Source organism: Lithobates pipiens, unplaced genomic scaffold (assembly GCF_037356315.1).
Source record: "Lithobates pipiens isolate NorthernLeopardFrog02 unplaced genomic scaffold, aLitPip1_a1.2 Scaffold_3, whole genome shotgun sequence".
Classification (NCBI taxonomy): domain Eukaryota; kingdom Metazoa; phylum Chordata; class Amphibia; order Anura; family Ranidae; genus Lithobates; species Lithobates pipiens.
Window position 1 is genome coordinate 167,599,340 of NW_027507790.1, and position 27,882 is coordinate 167,627,221.

The 27,882-nt window shown below is 41.6% G+C and overlaps 1 protein-coding gene across 1 annotated transcript in view; it reads right to left on the reverse strand.

Annotated features, from left to right (window-relative positions):
• The window catches only part of RASGRF2 (Ras protein specific guanine nucleotide releasing factor 2), a 498,296-nt gene that overhangs the window by 325,096 nt on the left and 145,318 nt on the right, over positions 1-27,882 (reverse strand). Inside the window, exon 2 of the mRNA XM_077462462.1 lies at positions 13,845-13,951. Coding sequence (XP_077318588.1) covers positions 13,845-13,951 — 107 coding nt within the window. The remainder of the gene's footprint in view (positions 1-13,844; positions 13,952-27,882) is intronic.

Below are 27,882 nucleotides of genomic sequence, written 5' to 3' on the forward strand. Positions count from 1 at the left end.
TATTGCCCCTTTCTGTGTGTGCTTAAGTTAGATTATGACAGCCAATGTGGAACTGTAACGCAGAACCACTATCGGAGTGCGCATAAGTTTTAAAAACAGAATTCACAGGATGTGCACAGTACAATGAGAGAAAGGGTGATATAAGTAAAATGTTATCAGTTTAAAGGTTTACATTTGATTTTAACATACAACTGATGTCTAATTGTGTAGATTTTTTGTACGTGATTGAGAGTTTAAATCACTTCAGCCAATTATTGTGTTCAATAATGAGATTACTCATAATTGTTGGTTTTAATTAGAGATAATCATGTTATTTTGATGGTTGCAAATTTTTTAAAGTAAGTCCTTTAAGATGAAGTGTTCTAGTAATATATACATTGCTATATCGGAAACTCAGCGATCCTTTGACCACCACGTGTGATGCACTTGATTGAGCTTTCATAAAATTTGCATGGTAAATGATTAAATAGGTTCCCAGGTTTGGTTATCCTCAATCCTCCCCAATTGTTTGGGTTTGGGACTGGCATGTAGAATATGATGACACATTATGCATGTGTAGTTTGTATGCACATACTGGGGTCAGTGTAGAAAAGAGCCAGTTAGCCTACTAGAATGTCTTTAGAGTGCGGGAGGAGACCAGAGTACACAGAGGAAATACACACATTAAGTAGTTCAAAGTTGGGCCTATAGTTTGACACAGTTTCGTTTATTTACAGAATAGTGTAGAGTTCAGGTGGGAGATGAGTGGTTTCCTGAATAATACTTCACCTAGTAAAGTAGAAAGCTGAGTTTTTCCTTTAGTGTTAGGCCAGACCACTAGTGATTATGGCTTACCTGTTCGGAAATCTATAATGGGCATTGTTGGTAATTATGGAATGTTGGACCAGCAATCTTGGTAACACCTGCCTTGATGTCAACCAAGAGAAAGGAAACAATTGCATTTGACAGTAGCAACCATCTATAAAGACTTTTCCAGTTATCAGCTGAACGGTTTGTTAAAGTTCCACCTGCAATCATGGTCAAGAACCTGAACTGTTCTATCTGCTTTGATGGTCAAGTACCTGAACTGTCAGTATAAATGAGCAAAAGTTACATCTATCATGGTGGCCAAGTGCCTGCACATCTATGACTTGTGAACTGCAGCAGTCCGATGGATAAAATGGACTTTGTATTCTACAGTTATTTCAGTTCTTCAATGTTGCAATTGCTGTGCTGCAGTTGCAATCTGATCATCGGATGTCTTATCTGCTGTCCATCACCAGATATGGAGGACTTTGACAAGCTTCTACCCTTCTAAGTACCCTTTACCACACTTTTTTCCCCAGGACTTGACCCCTGGTCAACGCCCCTCCAGAAACAGGAACCCTATATGGTGGTGAACCGCAAGCTAAGGAGTTGCCATGGCGTGCGTGTTTCGCATGCATGCGCTTTATCAAAGCCCATGCTATATAAAGTATTTATATAGCCATATGCTTTTTACTATTTGCTGCAGACTGTACCAGCTCTAACAGCCTTTTGTAGCTGCTGGTTAATTGTCCACAGTGCAATAAACTACCTTGGAATTCAGTCCATGGTTCACATATACATATTTTTGGGCTCCTACCCACAGAGTGTTGCTTTTTTGTCTTTTGATTGTTGTTCCCCATTTCTCCAGTGGTTGCCAGTTGCACTGGGTATTAGTTTTATCCACGTATATCCACATAAGACTGACAGTCTCTAGCACTTCAGGAACTTGTTGTTTGTGTTAATGATGTAGAGAAGAAGGCCTGGCTCGCAGTCTCTGCTCTAATTCATCCCAAAGGTGTTCTCTTGGGTTGGGGTCGGGACTCTGTGCAGGCCAGTCAAGTTCCTCCACCCCAAATGTCATGTCTTTATGGACCTTGCTTTGTGAACTGTTGCACAGTCATGTTTGAACAGGAAGGGGTCATCCCCAAACTGTTCCCACAAAGTTGGGAGAATTAAATTGTCCAAAATATCTTGGTATGCTGATGCCTTAAGAATTCCCAACCCCTGAAAAACAGCCGGACACACCATAACCCCCCACCAAATGATTTGGACCAGTGCACAAAGCAAGGTCCATAAAGACATGGATGAGCGAGTTTGGGGTGGAGGAACTTGTATGCAGAGCTGCATCAGATTTTGCATGCTCCAGTTTTAGTAAACCCCCTCACTATTCATTGTTCTTGGGAAGCACAAGTTCCAATTTACTAGGGATAAGGGAATGAAGCAGTTTCATGTGATATGTACCCTCACTGGCCACTTTATTAGGTACACCTGTTCAATTGCTTCGTAACACAAATTGCTAATCAGCCAATCACATGGCAGCAACTCAAAGCATTTAGGCATCTAGACATGGTGAATATGACTTGCAAAACGGGCATCAGAATGGGGAAGAAAGGGGGTTTAAAAGACTTTGAACATGGCATGGTTGTTGGTGCCAGACTGGCTGGTCTTTCAAAAAGAGTAGTTCAAAAACTGCTAATTTACTGGGATTTTCAAGCACAACCATCTCTAGGGTTTACAGAGAATGGTTTGAAAAAGATAAAAAATCTAGTGAGCGGTAGTTGTGTGGACAAAAATGTCTTGTTGATGCCAGAGGTCAGAGTAGAATGGGTTTGAGATAAAAGAAAGGTAACAGTAACTTAAACATCCCTCAAGGTATGCAGAATACCATCTCTGAACACACAACACATCAAACCATGAAGCCGATGGCTACAGCTGAGGCTGAGGCTACAATTCGCACAGCCTCACCAAAATTGGACAATAGAAGATTGGAAAAACGTTGCCTGGTCTGATGAGTCTCAATTTCAGCTGTGACATTCAGATGGTAGGGTCAGAATTTGGCATAAACATGAAAGCATTGATCCATCCTGCCTTGTATCAACGGTTCAGGCTGGGGGTGTAATGGTGTGGGAAATATTTTCTGGGCACACTTTGGGCCCAATAGTACCAATTGAGCATTGTTTAAATGCCATGGTCTATCTGAGTATCGTTACTAACCATGTCCATCCCTTTATGAATATAGTATACCCATCTTCTGATGGCTACTTCCAGCAGGATATTGCACCATGTCACAAAGCTCAAATCATCTCAAACTGGGTTCTTGAACATGACGATGAGTTCACTGTACTCCAATGGCCTCCACAGTCACCAGATCTCAATCCAATACAGCACCTTTGGGATGTGGTGGAATGGGAGATTTGCACCATGGATGTGCAGCCAACAAATCTGCAGCAACTGCATGATGCTATCATGTCAACATGGAGCAAAATGTGGAGCACACGAATGTTTCCAACACCTTGTTGAATCTATGCCACAAAGAAGTCAGGCAGTTCTGAAAGCAAAAGGGGGTCCAACTTGGCACTAGCAAGGTGTACCTAATTAAGTGGCTGGTCAGTCTACATTGCACTTCTACATTTTCTCATGATTCATAATTCAAATTAGAGCTTTATTCACAACGTAGGCCAAGAATAGTAATACAGTAAAAAATTGGTTTGAGAGTGTTTTGCAAGACAAGCAAAATTGTTTAATACATTTTGACTTGATATACAAGCGATGTCTTGATATACAAGTAGGTCACAGAGTATAAAAGAGAAGAGAAGCGCCTATAAGTGTAGCAATATGGTTACATTTAATGAAGGTACAACATTTAACAACTCACATAGTTGATAAGTAAAAGTGGCACATCTAAGTAAGCAGGAATCTGGGGTAAAGCTATCCACATCCTCCTCACCGTCATCTACGACATCCTTTTCACGAGCGGGTCAAGCCTTGTTTTCATATCGCTTCACTGCAGGATAGTCTTTCTGGTCACGATTGCAGACTGACAGCAGTGAGAGCCATCAGTGCGGAGGATGGTCTATGTGGACAGCTTCCCCTGCTTGGCAGCCTCCCATTCTCCTGCTCAGCGGCCAATCGTGAGTCTTCTCTTTTCAGCCAATCAGAAAACGGGTCTCACACCTCACATATTCATTCGCTGCTGTAACACACCTGGGTGGGATCGTAGCGCATTCTCTGTGACCCGAGTCCACCCTATTTTGAAGCCTACTAGAGCCTCTGGCTTTAATCAGGTGCTTAAAAAAAGTCTGCTGTAATTCATGCACCCGGTGGGGCCAAATGCATGAATAGGGGTGGCCACAGCGGCCGTGGAAAGATTCATGCTTACATGAATCTATCCATTGCATATAGGAGGGGTGGCAAGGAGAGAGGGGGTAGAGCCCAGGCATTCCTAATGGAAAGGCAGTCACTGGTTGTACCTTCATTAAATGTAATCATATTGCTACACTTAGAGGCTCCTCTCTTCTTTTATGCTCTGTAGCTCCTTATGGATGTTGCTTCTAATCCCCTTGTGGAGACTTCCATTTGTAGATGGACATTTTATGGTTACACAACCTGTCACATTGTTCTAATCTTTTTATATGGACTATAAACTGAAGAATTTATGAATAAATGGTTGTGGAATGAATCTTTTCAATTTCCATTATTTCTTATGGGGAAATTCACTTTGATATACGAGTAATTTGGATTACAAGCATGTTTCTGGAACGAATTATGATCGCAATCCAAGGTTTTACTGTAATTATTTCCTTTTAAACAGATGCTAGTGGATATAAATAGTGGTATTTTCTGTGCTGTCCATGGTGCTGAAGGCACTAACACTCAATTACTTACCTTTTTTTAACTAATATAACTAAAATGGTATTATATAGCTAGTGATATAGCTATATCACTGTAATTTTACAAACATAGTTAGCCCAAGATCTTCCTATTCAGACTGTCTGGATTTCTTTTCTGAATGCTATGACTGGGCATAGGAAACTCACCAAGGTGCAAATGGCAATATCAGTTTATACACTAGCTGTTTCCCACAAACCAGCTGGGCCACAGCTACTAATCCTGTCCACCATAGAAATCATGCTAACAAAACTTTGCTTACTGTACCTTAGGCCCTCTTCACACTTCACATTGCAATATTGCACATTCATAGTACCTCAATACTGCAACACCTAAAAAGCATGCATGGGCACTAATCTAGGGTCTGTATCATCTCATGCAGAATGAATACCCACACCTCTATCAGGGTCTGTGAGAAGGAGGTAGAAGTGTACTTCTTGGGGCTTGGGCACAATATGGTTTTTTTTCTGTCTCTGCTTTTTTGGCATTACATTTATAAAAAGTTCTGTGTATTTGTGTAAGGATCAAGTTGCATGTTGTTGAATTATGTGGAGTATGCCTAAGGGTTGCACTGATACCAATACTGGTATCAGTGCAGATACGAAGCATTTGCACGAGTACTTGTGCTCGTGCAAAGAATCTCATGTGATTTGAACAGGAATGCGGTGCAATCCCTGTCCAAATCACATGTGGTTTCCCGCACCGCTCCTGTGTGAACCCAGGCTTGTCATAGTGACTTCAGCCTGGGTTCACACAGAAGAAGTGTGGGAAACCGCATGTGATTCAGACAGGAATCGCACTGCATTCCTGTTCAAATCCCCTGCGATTCTTTGGGGTGCGATTTGAGCCCATTCATTTTGTATGGGCTCAAATTGCACCACACAAAGAAAAAACGTATCGATAATTGGCATTGTCAAGTACTTGAGGAAAAGTATCGGTACTTGTAGTCGTTCTGGTATCGGTGCATCCCTAGTATGCCTCCACTGTTCACTATGACCTGAGTAGTGGTTCCACCATCACCAAGATCACTAACATAGACAGCGGCTTACATTTAAATTATCACTGGCCATAATAAATAAATAAATATATGTGTGTGTATATATATATATATATATATATATATATATATATATACACAGTGCCTTGCGAAAGTATTCGGCCCCCTTGAACTTTTCAACCTTTTGCCACATTTCAGGCTTCAAACATAAAGATATAAAATTTTAATTTTTGTGAAGAATCACCAACAAGTGGGACACAATTGTGAAGTGGAACGAAATCTATTGGATATTTTAAACTTTTTTAGCAAATAAAAAACTGAAAAGTGGTGCGTGCAAAATTATTCGGCCCCTTTACTTTCAGTGCAGCAAACTCACTCCAGATGTTCAGCGAGGATCTCTGAATGATCCAATGTTGTCCTAAATGACTGATGGTGATACATAGAATCCACCTGTGTGTAATCAAGTCTCTGTATAAATGCACCTGCTCTGTGATAGTCTCAGGGTTCTGTTGAAAGCGCAGAGAGCATCATGAAGACCAAGGAACACACCAGGCAGGTCCGTAATACTGTTGTGGAGAAGTTTAAAGCGGGATTTGGATACAAAAAGATTTCCCAAGCTTTAAACATCCCAAGGAGCACTGTGCAAGCGATCATTTTGAAATGGAAGGAGTATCAGACCACTGCAAATCTACCAAGACCTGGCCGTCCCTCTAAACTTTCAGCTCAGACAAGGAGAAGACTGATCAGAGATGCAGCCAAGAGGCCCATGATCACTCTGGATGAACTGCAGAGAACTACAGCTGAGGTGGGAGAGTCTGTCCATAGGACAACAATCAGTTGTACACTGCACAAATCTGGCCTTTATGGAAGAGTGGCAAGAAGAAAGCCATTTCTCAAAGATATCCATAAAAAGTCTCATCTAAAGTTTGCCACAAGCCACCTGGGAGACACACCAAACATGTGGAAGAAGGTGCTCTGGTCAGATGAAACCAAAATCAAACTTTTTGCCCACAATGCAAAACGATATGTTTGGTGTAAAAGCAACACAGCTCATCACCCTCAACACACCATCCCCACTGTCAAACATGGTGGTGGCAGCATCATGGTTTGGGCCTGCTTTTCTTCAGCAGGGACAGGGAAGATGGTTAAAATTGAGGGGAAGATGGATGCAGCCAAATACAGGACCATTCTGGATGAAAACCTGTTGGAGTCTGCAAAAGACCTGAAACTGGGACGGAGATTTATCTTCCAACAAGACAATGATCCCAAACATACAGCAAAATCTACAAAGGAATGTTTCACAAATAAACGTATCCAGGTGTTAGAATGGCCAAGTCAAAGTCCAGACCTGAATCCAATCAAGAATCTGTGGAAAGAGCTGAAAACTGCTGTTCACAAACGCTCTCCATCCAACCTCACTGAGCTCGAGCTGTTTTGCAAGGAAGAATGGGCAAGAATTTCAGTCTCTCGATGTGCAAAACTGATAGAGACATAGTTTGAAGCCTGAAATGTGGCAAAAGGTTGAAAAGTTCAAGGGGGCCGAATACTTTTGCAAGGCACTGTATATATATATATAGATATATATATATATATATATATATATATATATATATATACACACACACACACTCTTTGCCCCTTAATGTTTTTCCAATTCAGATGAATTCTAAATATAAATGGGTAAAACATTTATATTCAAACATACAGTTTGGCCATTCCTGGGTCTGCTCATATTTTCATTGTTATTCCTGTCTTATTTTTGCTGTAATCAGGTTGCTGTGTACCATGTCCAGGGGGGCTAATGTTTGTTTTTGCAGAAGATAGCAGAACCACTTTTTAGAAGGCACAAAATAAGGAGTGTAGCACAACATAAAAACTAAAAACAAATGGAACAAAGGAAAGAGAGGTTGGATTGCATTCCCTTGTGTATTTGTCACATAATGCATTGGTGGAGGTCAGTTTATTATTGCTGCCCCATGTGTAAGTTCAGCGTTCCCCTAGGCACTGCTCTCCCATCTGAAATGTTTGCCTTTTATTCATGAGATACTTTGCTGTTGTCAAGACGCTGTCGGTGTCAGGACAATTTCAGGAGATGTGGTATAGCATAGCAAAAAATATTAAATTGCTAAATTATGCATTTTATGGCTCCCTGATTAGGTCATCGAAGCACAAAGATGCACACTGCACCAGGAATACACAAGGCCGAGGTACAGCCAATGTTGTTATACAGTATAGTACTTGAAATAATATGTATCAGTAATACCTTATTAGCTCTTGATTTAGCCCTTTAACTAATGCAGTGTCTACACCAAAATATTAATCATTTACATGTAAATGACTAGGAGAAGATAACAGAAATGAAAAGTTTAGGAAGGTCATTAAGAAGAACTAGTTTTGCCTTACAGCTAGTTTACCAGGTCATTGAGAGATACAAATCTGTAATGGGGTCTCATCTGGGTGGAAAATCTAGAAGTATTTGAACTGTAAGGCTTATTAAAGCTAAACAGAACTGGTCACTATCTCTGAAGCTGAATAATTTACAAAGGTTTACTCAGCTAAATTCAATATTCTGTACTGTCCTATTATTGAATTACTCTTTTACTGCACCTGCTCAATTAACTCTCTTTATTGTGTAACTGCACTTAAAGTGGACCTTGCACTTCAGGCAAGGTCGGTTTATTCAACATGGGCTTTTAAACGTTGCTAATATGCAAAAAAATAAAAACAAAAAAAAGAGGGCGACATTAACCTCCTACCAACAAGATCTGTGGAAATCATGTCAAGTCAAGTAGCCCAAATCTTTTTAGAGGTCGCTGCAGCGCAGTGTAGGAATGTCTTCTGACAAGATTTGGCCTGCTCAACAGTCTCCGAGATCTGGCTGGGAGGAAGACATCACCCTTGCCTAGGCACTGCAAGAAGAAGCAGGAGCTGCTATCAGTTTGCATCTGCCTTGGTGTAGTGGCCAGGCACTATAGTATTGTGTAAACCTGGGAGTAACTGAGTACCGGTAGGCCTGCTTGCCTTATGGGTAAGAGGGCTGCCATAGGCGAAGAACACGGAAGCTAGCTATAGTGTCTGACCACTTACGTTAGAGGTAAGCATGACTGGTGCAAGGAGCGCTCCAAAATGATTTTGTAATTGGTTTAATGTTCAATTTATTTTTTGATCAATATTTCACTTTGCAGTTCATTTGGTACTTATAGCGAGTACTGGAACAAGATCCTTTGAAGACTACAAAGTGTGCCCAACCTCCCTGCCCTCAGCTGATGTGGCGTGTACTTGCAAGTACAGCAGCTGGACCTAACAGGGTGAAGAAATTGCAGTTGCTGTTCACTGGGCCTAGGGTTGCCACCTTTTGGTCCACGGAATAATATGGAGGAAATCTGCAATGTGGTTAAACCAGTGTGACAAAAAAATTAAGAAAATATTCAAACTGAGCTAAGTTTTTTTAATTACATTAAAATTTGGTTTGTGGTACAAATTGTGGGTAAGTTATTTACATTTTAAAAAAAAATTATGTACACAAAAATGAAATCTAAAAATTAACAAACATTAGTTTACATTTGAATGATAAAAACAAAATTTCAACAAAAAAAATAAAGGAAGAAGGAGAAGAAGGTGTTAATAGATGCTGGTTAGGTTTACTAAGGGTTATTTAATGGTTAAACTGTTTTTTTTAACAATTGCATGTGCAGATCAAAGCAGCAATTACAAAGAACAGCTGCAACCTGTTTCAAGTCTTCACTTAGTCACTGTTCACATCGGGCCGATTTGACATGCGATTTTACATGTCAAGACGCATGCCAAATCGCAGCCTACTGCGGGCAATGGCATCGCCTGAATCGGTGGATGCTTTGTGGCACCGCACCGATCCCAAAGTAGTTCTTGAACTACTTTTGCAGACTTTGGGGGTGATTTCAATAGACATCTGTGCGTGAACCCACACAGATGTCTTTCAAATTGCCCCCGTACTCTCACTCAAATGCAGGTTTGAACTTGTGCAAGTTCAGCTGAACTCGTACGATTTCAAACCCGCCTTCAGTGAGAAAGAGGGCTTAGGCTGGGTTCACACTGCTCTGACATGAAAGTCCTACGACTTTGCCCGGCAACATCGGTCAGACTTTAATGAAAAGGATCCGATTTGAGATGAGTGCAAGCTGGGTCTGCTCGCATGTTACAAGCCGGATCAGTTAAGTAGCTGATCCGACTTGGATACTACTTCATGAACATTTAATGGGCTGAAAGTGGACTAAAGTAGTGCAGGAACCTTTTCCATAGTCGGACCAACACAAGTCGGACCAATGACTCTCAAAGTCGGAGAGTATGTCGCACCAGTGTGAACCGAATCTTAAACAGGATCCATTCTCAGCACTCCTGGTACACAGAGTGTCAAACTGACAATGCAGCCCTGTAGATTACCTTGGGAGGACTTCAATTTGACAACTAGGTCCTCAGAAACATTAACAGAGGCAGAAGAGGCTTCCTCCCTGGCTGGAACCTAACCTGCCTCTTCCTGGGCCCAGCCTATACAGGAAACATATTGTTATACTGCCTATTTGGGTTATGGTTTTGCATTTTCTTACTTTGTTTCACACAAACAAATTATTTAACAAGCATTTTCAGCAGTATTGTACAAAATAAAGGAGTACTGTATAGGGCCTCTTAAAATAATAGGAAGGAAAAATGTAGCACGGAAGCATTAAAATACTAGATTTTTGCTGTAGAGCATGTGGGGGTAGTTGTCTCCGGTATTAATTGGGAATTGCAGCAGGTGGTCTCTTTATTCTCCCTTTCCCCACCCCTTGCCCCTCTCTTCTTCCCTACACCTATCTTTTGTTTACATCGATTTCTTTCTTGTATTCGGTACAGTGACTATTGGGTTACCAACTGAGTATCTCAGTAGGGATTAGACTTGGCTCTGAGTGCCTACTTTCTTATCCTCTGATTGGAAGCAAGACTGATATTTTCCTTCTGTTACTATAACCTCAGCTGATATCCTTTGAAGTGCCTTGGTTAGTGGTTTCTTTGCTATGTCTCTACTCAGATGCCTGTGTCTCAGGTCTTTTGAACTTCTGCAACCTGAATGTCCTGTACTCCGTTTTTTCAATTTTAAAAAATAAAATAAAATTGTCAGTTCTCAAAAAAAAAAATACTCGATTTTTCTGTGCAATTTTTACAGTTTGTAACTGGGTCTACTTACCTGTAATATATCACTCCTCACATGGTTTCTGGGCCATGACTGGTCAGTTATCAACCTTTCCCCGAGAAGACATGACCACATGGAAATAGAAAAGTATCTCTCTAGGCACACTTTACAGGAAGAACATGGCATGGGCACAGTGAAAGACTGAAGCGGCCTGTTAGTCTTTGCAGCATCCACTCACTGAGACTGAAGAACACTACAGGTATGATTGTTCACTTGAATGTTTCCCTTTTCCCTATACAATATATTGACTTCAAGTACAATACAGTGTGGGTTATTGTTACAACTGGCACATTTTCTCAACTGGGACAATATTTGTTATACATAAGGCCCAAACTCTGGAAATTAGACAAAATCTATCCTTGCAGTGTGCCCCCCCCCCCCCCCATACCACAAGGATTCTATGCTCATTAGGTCTAGGGGAAGCTGAAGAGGCTGCACAGCCTGATGCTCTAGGTAGTGAGCAGTCCCTCAGAATCATCGCATGCAATGCAGGGATATTAACTCTGCATTGTACATGGAGGAGGCAGAATGTACGATCGTGGCCTGGAGAGCTAGCTTAGTGGAAGTAGTCACACAGATAGAAAGAACCTACAAGAGCAAGGAGTAACAGAAGTATTACTCCTTATTCCTTCACTCCTAAACTTAAAGTGTTACTAAACCCACAACAGTATAATCAGTCTGTATATGCAGTAAAGCATGCTTGTTATACTCACTGTGGAAACGAAGGGGTTAGTCCTTAATCCTTAATGTGTAAAAAGGCTGTTTGATCCTGTCTTCTCTGATCCTCCCCTTCTTCCACTGTCCTCAATCCATTTGTTGATAGAACAGAGCACTCTGCTTATGCTCAGTAGAGGTGGGCTTTATGTTCAGGTCGAACATGAGTTTGACTCGAACATTGGCTGTTCGCCTGTTCGCCGCATAGCGAACAATTTGTGGTGTTCGCGCCAAATTTGAAAGCCACTAAATACCTTTTAAAAGTCTATGGGAGAATTCAAAAGTGCTAATTTTAAAGGTTAATATGCAAGTTATTGTCATAAAAAGTGTTTGGGGACCTGGGTCCTGCCCCAGGGGACATGTATCAATGCAAAAAAAAGTTTTTTTGGGAGCAGTAATTTTAATAATGCTTAAAGTGAAACAATAAAAGTGTAATATTCCTTTAAATTTCGTGCCTGGGGGGTGTCTATAGTATGCCTACCATCTCCTTTAGCATGTCCGCACAGCCCCTGACATCTTCTGTACCATATCCACACAGCCTATGACCACCTCCTGTACCATATCTGCACAGCTTATGACCACCTCCTATACCATGTCCGCACAGCCTATGACCACCTCCTATACCATGTCTGCACAGCCTATAACTACCTCCTATACCATGTCCGCACAGCCTATGACCACCTCCTATACCATGTCTGCACAGCCTATGACCACCTCCTATCCCATGTCCGCACAGCCTATGACCACCTCCTATCCCATGTCCGTACAGCCTATGACCACCTCCTATACCATGTCCGCACAGCCTATGACCACCTCCTATACCATGTCTGCACAGCCTATGACCACCTCCTATACCATGTCCGCACAGCCTATGACCACCTCCTATACCATGTCTGCACAGCCTATGACCACCTCCTATACCATGTCTGCACAGCCTATGACCACCTCCTATACCATGTCCGCACAGCCTATGACCACCTCCTATACCATGTCTGCACAGCCTATGGCCACCTCCTATAACCATGTCCACACAGGCTATGACCACCTCCTGTACCACGTCTGCACTGCCTATGACCACTCCTGTACCACGTCTGCACTGCCTATGACCACTCCTGTACCATGTCCGTACAGCCTATGACCACCTCCTATACCAGTGAATGCGAACCCTGGCACCCCAGATGTTTTGGAACTACAGTTCCCATGATGCTCATGCACTCTGCAGTGTAGTCGAGCATCATGGGAAATGTAGTTACAAAACATCTGGTGTGCCGAGGTTCGCTATCACTGTCCTATACCATGTCCGCAGCCTCTGACATCTCCTGTATCATTTCTGCAGCCCCTGGCATCTCCTGTACCATGTTCGCAGCCTCTAATCATCTCTTGTGTATCATGTTCACAACCTCTGACCATCTCTTGTCTTTTATCATGTCTGCAGTCTCTGAGGGGAGAGTCTGGAGAGGAGTCAAGAGTGGAAGTGCCGCCGGGATAGGTGTCATGGGAGAAGTCAGACGGGTGTGGACTGTGGAGAGAGGATATAGGATAAAACCAGAGCCACCAAGCTGGAGCTGACTGGCTGAGCCCTGCACGGTGCAACTGAGAGAGGGTCAGTGACAGTGCCGCCAGGCCAGTCTGAGGGGGGGGTCAGTGATCTAAGGGGGAGTGAATACAATAATGTAAGGGGGCACTGATATAAAAGTTATTCTTTATTCTGGCAATATATCACCGTACAATAAGTGGACTATTCTTGATGATTGCTCCACTTTTACGACCTTTAGCTGGAATATGCTCATTTATATATATATATATATATATATATATATATATATATATATATATATATATATATATATAAAAAATACACTCAAATGTGCTTTAGAATGCATGGTTTTCCCTTTTATGAACAAGAAAATAATGGCTTTATGCTGTTGGGCTGGAATAATAATGCTCTAGGGTAGGTATAAAATTATTTCCAGGGCTGGTTTTTATTCCCAATCTGGTCCTGGTTACCACACAGGTGGCACCACCGCTTCAGTAGCCTGCAGAGGGTGTAAAAGGGGGTTACAACTATATGGAGACATTAAAGACAAGATGTAAAGAGATGTCACACTACTGAGTGTTTTTTAGATTAGAATTAATATTCTAAATAGTATCCTGGAGACAACGGGGAACCTGACAGAGATGAAAAGAAACATAAGTGCAACAGACAATCAACAGACTGGAATGTGTTTGAATATCTACTCTAAAATGGCCCACCTTGCTTGGTGAATGGCGTCCACCCACTCGTCCCTGTCTGTCTCCTCCTCACATCGCAGCTCCAATGGCTTCTGAGCTTCATGGCCGAAGGTCACAGTGAAATAGTGCTGTGGAAATCAGCAGAAAAAAGATTTATATTGACATAACGTGTAATTATATTGACCACCACAAAGAAAAAGCTGCACCATTAAAAGCTCTTAAGACATCACAGAGAATTACACTCTAACCATACATGACTTTTACATAAGATGCCATTATTGTGAGGCACCTCATTGTTAGATAGAGAGAGAGTGACATTATTCTGACAGTAGACCTCCATCATGGTGACTTTTTAATTTAGAAATGATGAAAGTCATAAAAACAGTCCCTATATTGGATGTCTTTGTGCAGAGAGCAAAATGCCAAAAAGCAATTATGAAAGGAAAATGCCAAGTGTCTCCTTATAAGATTTCATAATTAATGAGGCTGTTTGATTAAATGTATACCTCAATAAAATGTCTGCATCAGACAAGCCTAATGGAGTGATGCTGTATACATTTATAAATAAATGAGATATATATATATATATATATATAGGGCTGCAACTAACGATTATTTTCATAATCGATTAGTTGGCCGATTATTGTTTCAATTAATCGAATAATCGGTTAATAACATAAAAAAAATAAAAAAAAAGGTAATTTTGCTGCAATTTGCATTTTTACATATTTTTTTTGGCCAATTTGTTATTGGGCAGATTAAAAAACACAAATTGCCGCAAAAACGCATTATTACATGCTTTTCTGCAGCTTCTCCATTGAAGTATATTGAACCAAAAAACCAAAATAGCTCAGTTTTGCGTTAATAAAAAGTCCTTGTCTTTTCCAAATACGCAGCAGCTGAAAAAATCATGGATGTGAACGTGTCCCATAGGAAACCATGTAAATGAACTGTAGTGAGTTTCTGCAAAAAGCACCAAAAAACACAGAGGTGTGACCCAGGCCTGAGATGTTTAGTAACATAATGGGGTTAAAAAACTAAAATTAGTACAAAAAGAGCAAATAATCGCTACTGTAAGGGGTTAATTTTTTACTATGGGACAGTGAAAATAATATTTACAGTAGCGATTTTCTCTTTTTGTACTATAAAGGGCTAATTTTAGTTTTTTGTTAACCCCATTATGTTAGTGTTAGTGGCCTATTATTCGATTATGAAAATAGTAATCGATTCATTTCATAAACGATTAGTTGTTTCAGTCCTATATATATATACAGTGGTGTGAAAAAGTGTTTGCCCCCTTCCTCATTTCCTGTTCCTTTGCATGTTTGTCACACTTAAGTGTTTCGGAACATCAAACCAATTTAAACAATAGTCAAGGACAACACAAGTAAACACAAAATGCAATTTGTAAATGAAGGTGTTTATTATTAAAGGTGAAAAAAAATCCAAACCATCATGGCCCTGTGTGAAAAAGTGATTGCTCCCCTTGTTAAAACATACTATAAGGCCTCTTTCACACTGACGTCCCGTTCAGGCCCGCCTGTCAGTTTTTCAGGTGGACCTGAACGGGTGCTCCATAGAGGTCTATGGAGCGTCGGATGTCAGCGGTGACATGTCCGCTGACATCCGACCCGCTCCGATCCGAAAAAGTGTAACGGAGGAAAAAGCTATTTTTCCATCCGTCTGCGGATCGGATCGGATGACGACGGGCACTGCGGTCCGTCGTCATCCGATCTCCCCTAGGGGAGAGCGGCGCTGTGACAGGTCCGTCCCTGCGCAGTGTGCAGAGACGGAGCTGTCATCTCCCTGCTCAGCGGGGATCGGCGGAGTGATCCCCGCTGAGCAAACGGATATCCACGGGACGGATCAGAACTGATCCGCCCCGTGTGAAAGGACCCTAACTGTGGTTGTCCACACCTGAGTTCAATTTCTCTAGCCACACCCAGGCCTGATTATTGCCACACCTGTTCACAATCAAGGCATCACTTAAATAGGAGCTGCTTGACACAGTAAGGTCCACCAGAAGATCCTTAAAAGCTACACATCATGCCGAGACCCAAAGAAATTCAGGAACAATTGAGAAAGAAAGTAATTGAGATCTATCAGTCTGGAAAGGGTTATAAAGCCATTTCCAAAGCTTTGGGAATCCAGCGAACTACAGTGAGAGCCATTATCCACAAATGGCGAAGACATGGAACAGTGGTGAACCTTCCCAGGAGTGGCCGGCCGCCCAAAATTACCCCAAGAGCGCAGCGACGACTCATCCAAGAGGTCACAAAAGACCCCACAACAACGTCCAAGGAACTGCAGGCCTCACTTGCCTCAGTTAAGGTCAGCGTTCATGCCTCCACCATCAGGAAAAGACTGGGCAAAAATGGCCTGCATGGCAGAGTTCCAAGGAGAAAACCACTGCTGAGCAAAAAGAACATCAAAGCTCGTCTCAATTTCTCCACAACACATCTTGATGATCCCCAAGACTTTTGGGACAACATTCTGTGGACCGATGAGACAAAAGTGGAACTCTTTGGAAGGTGTGTGTCCAAGTATATCTGGCGTAGAAGGAACACTGCATTTCATAAAAAGAACATTATACCAACAGTAAAATATGGTGGTGGTAGTGTGATGGTCTGGGGCTGTTTTGCTGCTTCAGAATCTGGAAGACTTGCCGTGATAAAAGGAACTATGAATTCTGCTGTCTACCAAGAGATCCTGAAGGAGAATGTCCGACCATCTGTTCGTGTACTCAAGCTCTGCTTCAGTTTGTCACAGTACATGTTGGTATTCACGGTTCCCTCAATGAAATGTAGCTCCCCAGTGCCGGCAGCACTCATGAAGCCCCAGACCATGACACACCAAGACACACTTGTCTTTGTACTCCTCACCTGGTTGCTGCCACACATGCTTTACACCATCTGGTCTCATCCGACCACAGGACATGGTTCCAGTAATCCATGTCCTTAGTCTGCTTGTCTTCAGCAAGCTGTTAGTGGGCTTTCTTGTGCATTATCTTTAGAAGAGGCTTCCTTCTGGGATGACAGCCATGCAGACCAATTTGATGCATTGTGCGGCGTATGGTCTGGACACTGACAGGCTGACCCCCCACCCCTTCAATGTCTGCAGCAATGCTGGCAGCACTCTTATGCCTATGTTCCAAAGATAAACTCTGGATATGACGCTGAGCACGTGCACCTTAACATCTTTGGTCGACCATGGCGAGGCTTGTTCTGAGAAGAACCTGTCCTGTTAAACCGCTGTATGGTCTTGTCCACTGTGCTGCAGCTCAGTTTCAGGGTCTTGGCAATCTTCTTATAGCCTAGGCCATCTTTGTGTAGAGCAACAACTCTTTTTTTTTCAGATCCTCAGAGAGTTCTATGCCATGAGGTGACCCTGTAACATTAATGAGTCACATGACACCGGGGAGGGAAAATGGCTAATTGGGCCCATTTTGGACATTTTCACTTTCCAGCGGTTTAGACATTAATGGTTGTGTGTTGAGTTTTTTTCATGGGATAGTTAATTTACACAGTCATACAAGCTGAACACTCACTACTTTACATTGTAGCAAAGTGTCATTTCTTCAGTGTTGTCACATGAAAAGATATAATAAAATATTTACAAAAATGTGAGGCGTGTACTCACTTTTGTGAGATACCGTATATATGTATGTGTGTGTGTGTGTATATGTATATATTATTAATATATATATATATATATATATACACACACACACACACACACACACACACACACACACACATATATATATACACATACACACACACACATATGTGTGTATGTATGGACATAAACATACTGAAACATAAAAAATAGAAGCGTAGGCCACCAACTAGAACACTGTTTGGGTAATCAATAGCAAACCTAAGAATTGTAAGTGCAAATCATTGATACAAAGTGTGCTTATGATAAACTTACAGGGGTACTGTATATACTTTATCTACCCAAAACTTCATTTAGGATTTCCCCCATGTCCACTCCTAATGTACTATTGGACAGGAATGAAGATCTCTCCTGCACTGGCTATGCCTTTTCAAAATCGAAACAGAATTGCACTGCATATATGTGAATGGTCTCCATAGAAAGTCATGTTATTTTCATTGTCATGTGATTCCATGCATTCTGGAATGCATGAGAAATTGCATCAGTGTGAACCAGGGCTTATCCTTTAACCACTTAAGGACCGCCCATCACATATATACTGCGGCAGGGCGGCATATTGTGTGAAATGGCATACCGTTACGTTATAGTGTCTACAAACTATGGGATATATTTATGGAATTTGTAATTATTTTTTACTAGTAATAACGGTGATCAGCGACTTATAGCGGGACTGTGATATTCAGAGACAATCGGACACTGACACTTTTTTGGGAATCAGTGACACTAATACAGTGATCAGTGCTAAAATATGCACTATGACTGTACTAATGACATTGGCTGGGAAGGGGTTAACATCAGGGGTGATCAAGGGTCAACTGTGTGCCTAGCCAGTGTTTTTGTACAGTGTGGGAGATTCTTATACTGGGGGAAGACATGGATCCTTGTCCCTGCTTTGTAGAGAGATAGGATCCATGCCTTGCCTGCTGACAGAACAGCAATCTGCCTTGTTTGCGTAGGCAGACTGATGTTCTGCCTCTCTGCTGGATCATTGGTAGGTGCCAGTGGGCATCAAGTCCACAGTACCCGCTAATCGTCTCCCGCTGTTTATAATCAAAGCCCCCTACTTGGAAGCGCAGGATCACATATTATGTGAAACTGCTACAGGGCGGTTGGTAAGTGGTTAATGGATTCCTTGCAATAAGGTAGAAAATGATTAGGTAAAAGTATTGCCTCCTCACCTCCCCTTATACTTACCAGAGCCCTATCTTGATCCAGCGCTGTGACTGTCTGCAGTAGCTTTCTTCTCACACTTCCTGGACTCACAGGATTTGCTGAGGCAGCAGGAGCCATTGGCTCCCACTGCTGTCATCCAAATCATGTGATGAAGGGAGCGGGGGCGGGACTGAGCTGTGCTGTCTGTGTCTATAGACAGACAGCGAGGCTCAGGATTGAGCTCATAAGTGTGCCATGATAGGAAGCTTCTTCCTAGGGTAGCACACAGATAAGAGGAAGAGCAGACAGCACCAGCAGGGGGCCCCAGAAAAAGAGGATTGGGGCCATTCTTTGCAATTCCACTGCACAGATAAGATAAGTATAAACCTTTTCATTTTTTAACCTCCCTGGTGTTATTGCCGAGTCTGGCTCGGGAATATCTCATTGCAGGATCCAGGAAGAGCTTACTTACCCTGTCTCCTGGATCCAGCGATGTCTCCCTGCAGTGTGAGCGGAGACAGAGCCGATGTAGTGTCATATTTTGCTCCCCATCATAGAATGCTCCGGAAGTGACGTTGCGGCCAGAAATTTTGCACTGCGCATGCGCGATGCGTTCCAAATGCTTGCACCATGCGTTCCAGAGGATTTCCGAAAATGTAGTTCAGTGAAACCGTCAGATAATGTCACGGGAGTGAGGGGAGGTAATCGTGACATTAACTTTAGACAGAGCAGAGAGCGGCGGAGAGAGAGCGGGTAACTGTGGCTCAGGGGGGGGGGATTACCTCCCCTCACTTCTCTGACATTATCTGACGGTTTCACTGGTCTGCATTGTCGCAAATCATTTAGAACGCATGGCGCAAGTGTTTGGAACCCATCGCGCATGCGCAGTGCTAAATTTCTGGCCGCAACGTCACTTCCGGAGCATTCTATGATGGGGAGCAAAATATGACACTACACCGGGCTCTGTTCCCTGCGAGCGTTGAGACGCACGGGGACGGAGAACGGCACCAAATTCAAAAAGTTAAACATACACTATACATACAGGGCACTGTAATCTTACAGATTACATTTCTGTATGTAATTATTTCACCTCCCTTTTGTCCCTTGTGGTTTCTTCAGTGCCTGGCATGCAGTTTTATAATATAAATACTGTTCTTTCTGCCTGGAAACTGGAGATTGTCCGTAGCAACCAAAACTGTTCCTTTACATCAAAAGTGGTTTTAGACCAGCTAGAAAACAGCGCTAATAAATTAGAATCACTCGCAGAATTAAGCGATAGCGATTTGTGGGGAGATCCATCATCAAATACTGACAAGTAATGACAGTGACAATTCTGCAGCTGAGCAAATTTCAGTGTTTTTGATTTGATTACATTATTGAATCATTTTTATTATTATTATATTATTATTTGGTATAATTATTTATAGTTATTTATTATATTATAATTTATGATTTCATTTTCCAAACTTAATCATACCCGGGATGTCTGCTAGACTCTGGTTTGGACAGATTTAAGTGAGTTATTCCTAAGAATTACAGGCCTACAATATAAAACAACAAATTTCCATACAAAATAATTGTACCGCTTTCAGCACCAAAAATCTGAAATAATCATACCGCCAGGGAGGGTAAAAAATAAAAAACTGCGTTTACAATCACTTTAAACACGTCTTAAACACTATTTCAGCAAAAAAAGACTGATGATGTTGCTGGCTGCATTACAAGAAGAAATCGTTTTTATATGCAGCTGGATATTGTCTTAAAAGAATGAGTCACTAAAATCACTAAATACAATATAACCAATGATCCCTTTTTGACCTCCTTCTTCTGCTTTACTATGATGAGTTGGAAAAGGAGACCCTCCACACACAATAGCTAAAATTGAATTTTTTACACCTGTATCTGGCAGAGCTGGCAGCACAACATATACAATATTTGGTTGTAGTTTCTCAGTTTGTCAATTGCACATAAAAACTGTGTTGAGCGGAGTGCTTCTTTAACACTAACTGCTTTGTCTTCATGTTTTGAACAACTGGATTGTTTCCAGTTCACTACTTCCATTATTTGCAGAGGGCAAATGATAGCTTGAGTATGGGCTGGTATAATTTGCCACAAAGTAGAATGTGCCTGCCAGCAAGTGTATAAAGAATGACAAGACGGTTTTATTGCACTGCATTAGGTGTTGTTCACTTAGTGGTTGAAAAACGATAATAAATCACTTGTTTCAAAATATCCCAACCGGGACTCTAAAGTAGCTGCTGGTAAATATTTATGGCTTTTATATCCCAACTTTAATCATAAAAATCACTACTATGTGTTAAGACAACAATAACTCCTAGATTAACCAAGTGAACATGGCTGCAATCAGGCCGGGATTACTGCACACTTAGCAGTCCGATTTTCAACCTCTTTCCTCCAAAGAAAAAAAAAAACATAACATGATGAAAAAAAGAAAGTGATTAACCCTTTTAAACTATTCTAGGAAATATTTGTTTTTCAAACAAATATTTAATATATTACATTTTATAGCATTTAAAAAAACACAGTAACAACTGCATATTCACATCTAAGATTCTATAACAGTGGTCTCCAAACTGCGGCCCTTTGCTTGCCTTTATCTGGCCCTTGGGGCACTATTCCATCCATTAACACTAACAACGGGGCACTATTCCTTCCATTGATACCAATGATGGGGCACAATTTCTTCCACTGACACCAACAATGCGGCACTAATATTTCCATTGATACCAATGATGGGGCACTATTTTTCCACTAACACCAACAATGGGACACTATACCACTCACTGACACCAACAAAAGGTCACAATTCCTCCCACTACACCAACAAAAGGGCACAATTCCTCCCACTGACACAAACAATGGGGTAGAATTCTTTTCATTGACACCAACGATGGGGTACTATTCCTCCAACTGAAACTGACACCAACAATTGGACACTATTCCTTCCATTGACATCAAAGATGAGGCAACTAGTCCTCCCACAGATACCACAGTCTGCCCCCCCCCTCCGAAGTCTGAAGGACAGTAAACTGACCCTTTGTTTAGAAAGTTCGGGGACCTCTGTTCTATAAGGAACAAATCACTGGTGACCTATGTTTCCCATTTGAGAATGCAGCCACACTCCATATCATCACTATTTAGCAGAAGTCCTGTACAAGGTCATAATTACAAGGGGTGTAAAGGATGTTATAACAAGACCATGGACTGAAACTTAAAGTCACCCAAATAGGTAAGTTTCACTTTTCCTCCTCCGCCTCCCTTTCTCAACTTTTGGACATTTTTTGGGCGGAGAAGGTACCTGGTATTGACAGGTATCATGCTCCACCAAAGTAGGGATGTGAGATGTAACATGTTTCAAAAGTTTAACATACCCTTTAACTACACTTCCAGTTACACTACCAGCTCTGTATCTAAAAAAAAACTTACTATAGTTAAAAAAAGAATATAAGATATTCCATTTCCATTTTTAACTACCAGCAGGCTAAAAGTATATCTCAAGTCAAAACATATTTTCTTTAGTTGAAGCTAGAGTACATGGTTACACAAAGGTTGAATAAAGACAAGTCCATCCAGTTCAACCTGTGTTGGTGTACAAGTGTCAGGGTCGATAATCATCTCTGTATATCGTGTTCACTAAGATTCACGTCCAGAAGTCTTTTAAACATATCAATACTCCCTGCTGACACCACCAATTGTGGAAGAGAGTTCCACCTCATTAGAGTTCCACCTCTTTATTGCCCTGACAGTGAAAAACCCTCTGTGCAGCTTTAGGTCAAACCTCTTCTCCTCCAATCTCATTGTGTGGCCCCATGTCCTCTTACACTCCGAGGCCGAATAGTTTTTTCCTATGCTGGGATCACCATTAAGGTATTTGAAAATATATCTCCTCTCAAGCGCCTCTTCTCCAGCGAGAATAAATGTAGTGCTTTCTCGTAATTGAGGTCCTCCAATCCCCGTGTTAAATTCCTCGCCCTTCTTTGGACTCTCACCAGCTCCAGCATATCCCTTCTGAGGATCGGTGTCTAGAACTGGATGTAATACTCCAGATATGCCCTAACCAGTTTTATAAAGTGGCAGGATTATAGTTTTATCTCTGGAGTATATCCGCTTTTTTATTCATGCTAATATTCTGCCGGCTTTGATAGCTGCAGCTTGACATTGCATGCTATTACTCAGTCTGTTTTCCACTAGGTCCACCAGATATTTTGCATTTGTGTTTTTAGCCTCCAAGTGCATTACCTTTCCTTTCTCCATATTCTACTTCATTTGCCATGTAGTTGCCCGCTCCATTATTTTGTTCAGGTCATTTTGTAAAAGAATGCTTAAAGCCCCATCAATCTTTCTCTTACCGATTGTGTCTCACCGGGGAGATTGCCCATGACTTCTTGTCAGGGAAGCCCAAATGAAGTAGAAAAAGAGCAAAATCCTCTCTTAGCCATTTGTCACCGGGGTGAGAGGGTGTCCCTGTTTGTAAATTTCCCTCACCCCCTAATCTGTTGTCAACTGTAACATCATCAGTTAGATTCAATGTTAATAATGCCCCATAACCAGGGTTTGTTTTCTCAAGGAATAGGTGCAGGAACTCCTCCCTTCCGAGTAACCCCTTGACTCTGCCCCCTACTCACCTCCCAGCACCATTCCTTGGGTCCACCCCTTACCCTCCTCCCAATACCACCCCTTAGAGAATACAGAACAACGTATAATTTTGGGGTGCTAAGTATTTTGTATGGAATTTGTTAATGATATGATTGAATGATTGATTTTTTTTTTCAGCCCACATCCAAACATAAACTGCTGTGGATGTTTCATAAAGATTAGACGTTTAGTCATGTAATTGTGAGTTTGCTTTATCAGAAATTGCAGGTGCTGTAATAAATGGCATACATGATTAAAAATTATTTCCTAACCCAAATTATGAATAATTACCATGAAGACTCAGTGGACTTAGCACCATTATTAGACAATGAAAGTAAAGAAAAATCCAGAACCGCGGATAGAACCTTTACTAAACAGAAATAAAAATGTAGAAATCATTTTGCCATTTTTCTGACACATTTGTTCTGTGTCTGTGAATCAAAATTATTGACACCAGAGACAGACAATCAACTAGCATTTTCAAGAGTGGGCTGGCAATGACAGCTCTCATGATCACTTTAATCGTGGCATTGGGGTTCATTTACTAAAACTGGAGAGGGCAAAATCTGGGGAAGTTCTGCAAAGAAACCAATCAGCTTCCAGCTTTTGCTGTTAAAGCTTAACCGCTTAAGGACCGCCCCACGTACATATACTGCGGCGGGGCGGCCCTTACGCACAAAATCACATACCTGTACGTGATTTTTTCCTTCGGGCTCTGGGGCATGCACACCCTGCTGGAGCCCTGCTCCCACTGTCATTGGACACAACAGGAGCCAACAGGCTTTTATATAGCTCTCTGTGCACTATATTGTTCATTATCATGCTCTGATCATTTTATTTATGTTTATTTGTAAGTGAGAGTCAACATTTGTTTACTCTTTTTTATATTTTTTTAATTAATAAAATGTTTCATACTTTTATCAAATGGATGTTATATCTGTGGCATCAAAAAAATCCTCCCTTTGCAGTTCTCTCTATATATTTGTGACTGGACACAGAGGCAGCCAATCAGCGGGTCAGGCGGACGCGATGTCTGCTGGGACCCGACGATCGTTCCGAAAAAACAAGGCAGATCGCCATTCGGTCAGAGGGGAAAATATAGATCTTGTGTTTCTGCTAAGCATTTACAGGCAGCTAGAGATAGTGACTGTCTCCCATTCTGGTGGTTTAGGCACTATTTATTAGATCTTCTGACATTTCAAAGATATAGAATCGCCTACAAATTATTTGTAATAATGCTAAAAGCCTAAAGGGAATCTGTGAGAATAAATATGAAAAAGTTCCCACTGCAGACTTATTTTTACATAAAAAAATATAGTTATTAGCATAAGTTATCAATGACAGAGCCCTGGAAGTGAGGAGAATCCACACAGCTATAAAAGACTACAAGTGTATATAAAATTCTCAAGCTATGTTTAATGCCTTAGACCCCTTTCACACTGGGGCATTTTTCAGGCGCTTTAGCGTTAAAAAAAGCGCCTGTAAAGCGCTTGAAAGAAGCCTCATCTCCAATCCCAATGTGAAAGCCCGAGTGCTTTCACACTGAGATCCCTTTCACTCTGGGGCATTTTTCAGGCGCTTTAGCTTTAAAAAACCACCTGTAAAGCGCCTGAAAGAAGCCGCAACTGCAATCCCAATGTGAAAGCTCGAGTGCTTTCACACTGAGGCGCTGCGCTGGCAGGGTGTCAAAAAAAGTCCGGCAAGCTGCTTCTATGCAGCGCTTTTGGAGCGGTGAATACACCGCACCTAAGCGCCCCTTCCTATTGAAATCTACGGGAAGCGCCTGCAAAACACCTGAAAAGCGCCTGCAAAGCGCTTTTGGCAGCGGCACTTTGTGGGTGTTTTTAACCCTTTATATGGACACTAGCAGGGTTTAAAAGCGCCCCACTAGCGTTCGAAAAACGCTGGTAAAGCGCAGCAAGTTTAAGCAGCGCTTTACGAGCATTTTTTGGGCGCTGGCAGTGTGAAAGGGCACTTAAAGCACTTGGGCTTTCACATTGGGATTGCAAATGAGGCTTCTTTCAAGCGCTTTACAGGCGCTTTTTTTAACGCTAAAGCGCCTGAAAAAAACCCCAGTGTGAAAGGGATCTTATGGAGGCAAGGGAAAAATTAAAAACTACTACAAGGGGTAACAGCTCAATTAACGCTAGCTGTTTGCATAGTGAAGGGATGTTATCAGCAGACCAAGGATTCCTCTAGTCTAAAGAGTGCAAAGCTTTACTCACATGGTCACACGGTACACATACAGCAAAGTTTCAGAGCCAAGCAGGACCCCTTCATCAGGCAGTGACTGATGTGTACCGTATGACCATGTGAATAAAGCTTTGGACCCTTTAGACTAGAGGAATCCTTGGTGTGCTGATGACATCTCTTCACTCTGATTATCTACGGTTTCCAGCCGGTGGTCATTGCAGCACTCAGCATTACTATAGCCATTTTCAGGAACGTGTGTGCGGAGTATATTGAGTTTGAGGTGTTTGCATAGGGTGACAGTTCCTTTACTAACTGGTTGCTCTTGGATCTACTGACCAAGCTTTACGTCTTTCCTCATAGTTTTTTAAGTTTGTTGTAAAGGTTAAACGTTTTTTACCTTAATGCATTCTTTTCATTAAGGAAAAACTTTTCATGTGCATCTCCCTCTCTCCAGCTCCCCCTAAATACTTATCAAAAACAGGAAGATCTGGACAGCCGCACTCAAACGTTTTTTTTTTGCCTTTTATTTAAAAATTCTTGTGAACAAAAATACAAGCCACAGCAGGAACAGACAGGAGCTAACGCATTTCACACTTCAATGTAGTGCTTAGTCATATGACTAAGCACTACATTGAAGTGTGAAACGTGTTAGCTCCTGTCTGTTCCTGCTGTGGCTTGTATTTTTGTTCATAAGAATTTTTGAATAAAAGGCAAAAAAAGTTTGAGCGTGGCTGTCCAGATCTTCTTCCTGTTTTTGATTGCTCTATGCATTGCCGGCACCTGGGATTCCAAGCTGGATGAAAAGGTTTTCTACTGTCGCTTGACCTACCTGGAACGGTGATATCTCTCTCTCTCTCTACCTTGATTTCTGGATTTTCCCCCTAAATACTTACCTGAACCCAATCTTGATCCAGTGTTGTGCCCAAGACTCACGGCTCTCTCTCTCCTCATAAACTTAGACACAGCAGTCAAATCCATTGAGAAGAGAGCAGGAGGCGTAACCGAGCCGCACTGTGTGTGTCAATGGACACACAGAGCTGACTCAGAAGTGAGCCCAAAAAAACATGCTTACTATGGGAGAATACACTGAAAAGGAGAAGCCGAGAGCGCTGGCGGTTGACCCCAGAAGAGAAGGATCAGGGCTGCTCTGTGCAATACTATTAGGTATAACATATTTGTTATATTAAAAAATCAGAACCTTTAAAGTCACTTTAAATCAATCCCACAACATTACAGGAGAAAATGTTTCCATTGCAATGATCTGTAATTATTAGAATTATAATGGACATGAAATATGGTAATTATATTATATTTTTTTCTCCAATATAGATTATTGAAGCTGCTCTGCATATGGACAGATACTCTAACAGATGGATTGTTCAGAATTTCATATTACTTTTGACATACATTAACAACAAAATCTTGCTATGAAATGATACCAAACTTTTTTTTCTTTCACATGATAAAATATGTATCCCTAGGCTCTATACACACAAGTGCCGGATCCTCATTACGCATCATCGCTTGCTTCTTCACCTGGAAATTGAAGAATGACGTTACAGCTCCCCCTGTTCTCTCCTTGGGGAGCTATTTATTTGACTCAGAAATATGCCAACATATTCTACAGTGCTTCGAACAATACACAAAATTGTTTATCTCACTCATGAAAATGCCTGTTGGAGCATGCTATCTTCCATCCTAGCCCAAAGAAGCTTACAGTCTAATGTCCCTACCACAGCTGTGCAAACACCATACATGCAGCTTTGGATACAGGACAATTAATCAACCAGTATTGTGAATGGATTTTGGCATTAGACCCAAACAAAGACAAGAAAACAGAATTTCTATGCAGACTGACCACTTATGGATAACAAAGCCAAAACTCTGGCCCTACAAGGACACATCACTAATTACTAAGCCACTGTGCCATGTAAGTGATGTCGGGTTTGCTGTACGGTTATGGCGTTGGTTTGCCAAACCCACCCCCCAAAATATTGAGCACCAGTCACCACTGTGATAAGCTCCAGCTGACGCTTTTAAGCAGCAACCAATTTTTGCTCCTTTTGGGATAAAGGTTTTACATAAATAAATACAAGCTGATCATTGTAAGCACCCCTGCCAATGTTAAATTGTTTGTCTCATCTCTGTAACTGATACATTGTGCTGGTGAGCTTGTTCTTTTAAAAAACAACAGACTTGCAGGCTGGATCACCAGATGAAAATAGAAGAAAGCCTAAAAAAATAAGGCTAATGCAGTAATCACATCTAAAAATTGGTAAGGTGAAATATAATAAATATTTGCTTTTGGGCTTAATGTCACTTTAACCACTTCCCGACCAGCGCACGACGATGTACGTCGACAGAATGGCACGGGCAGGCA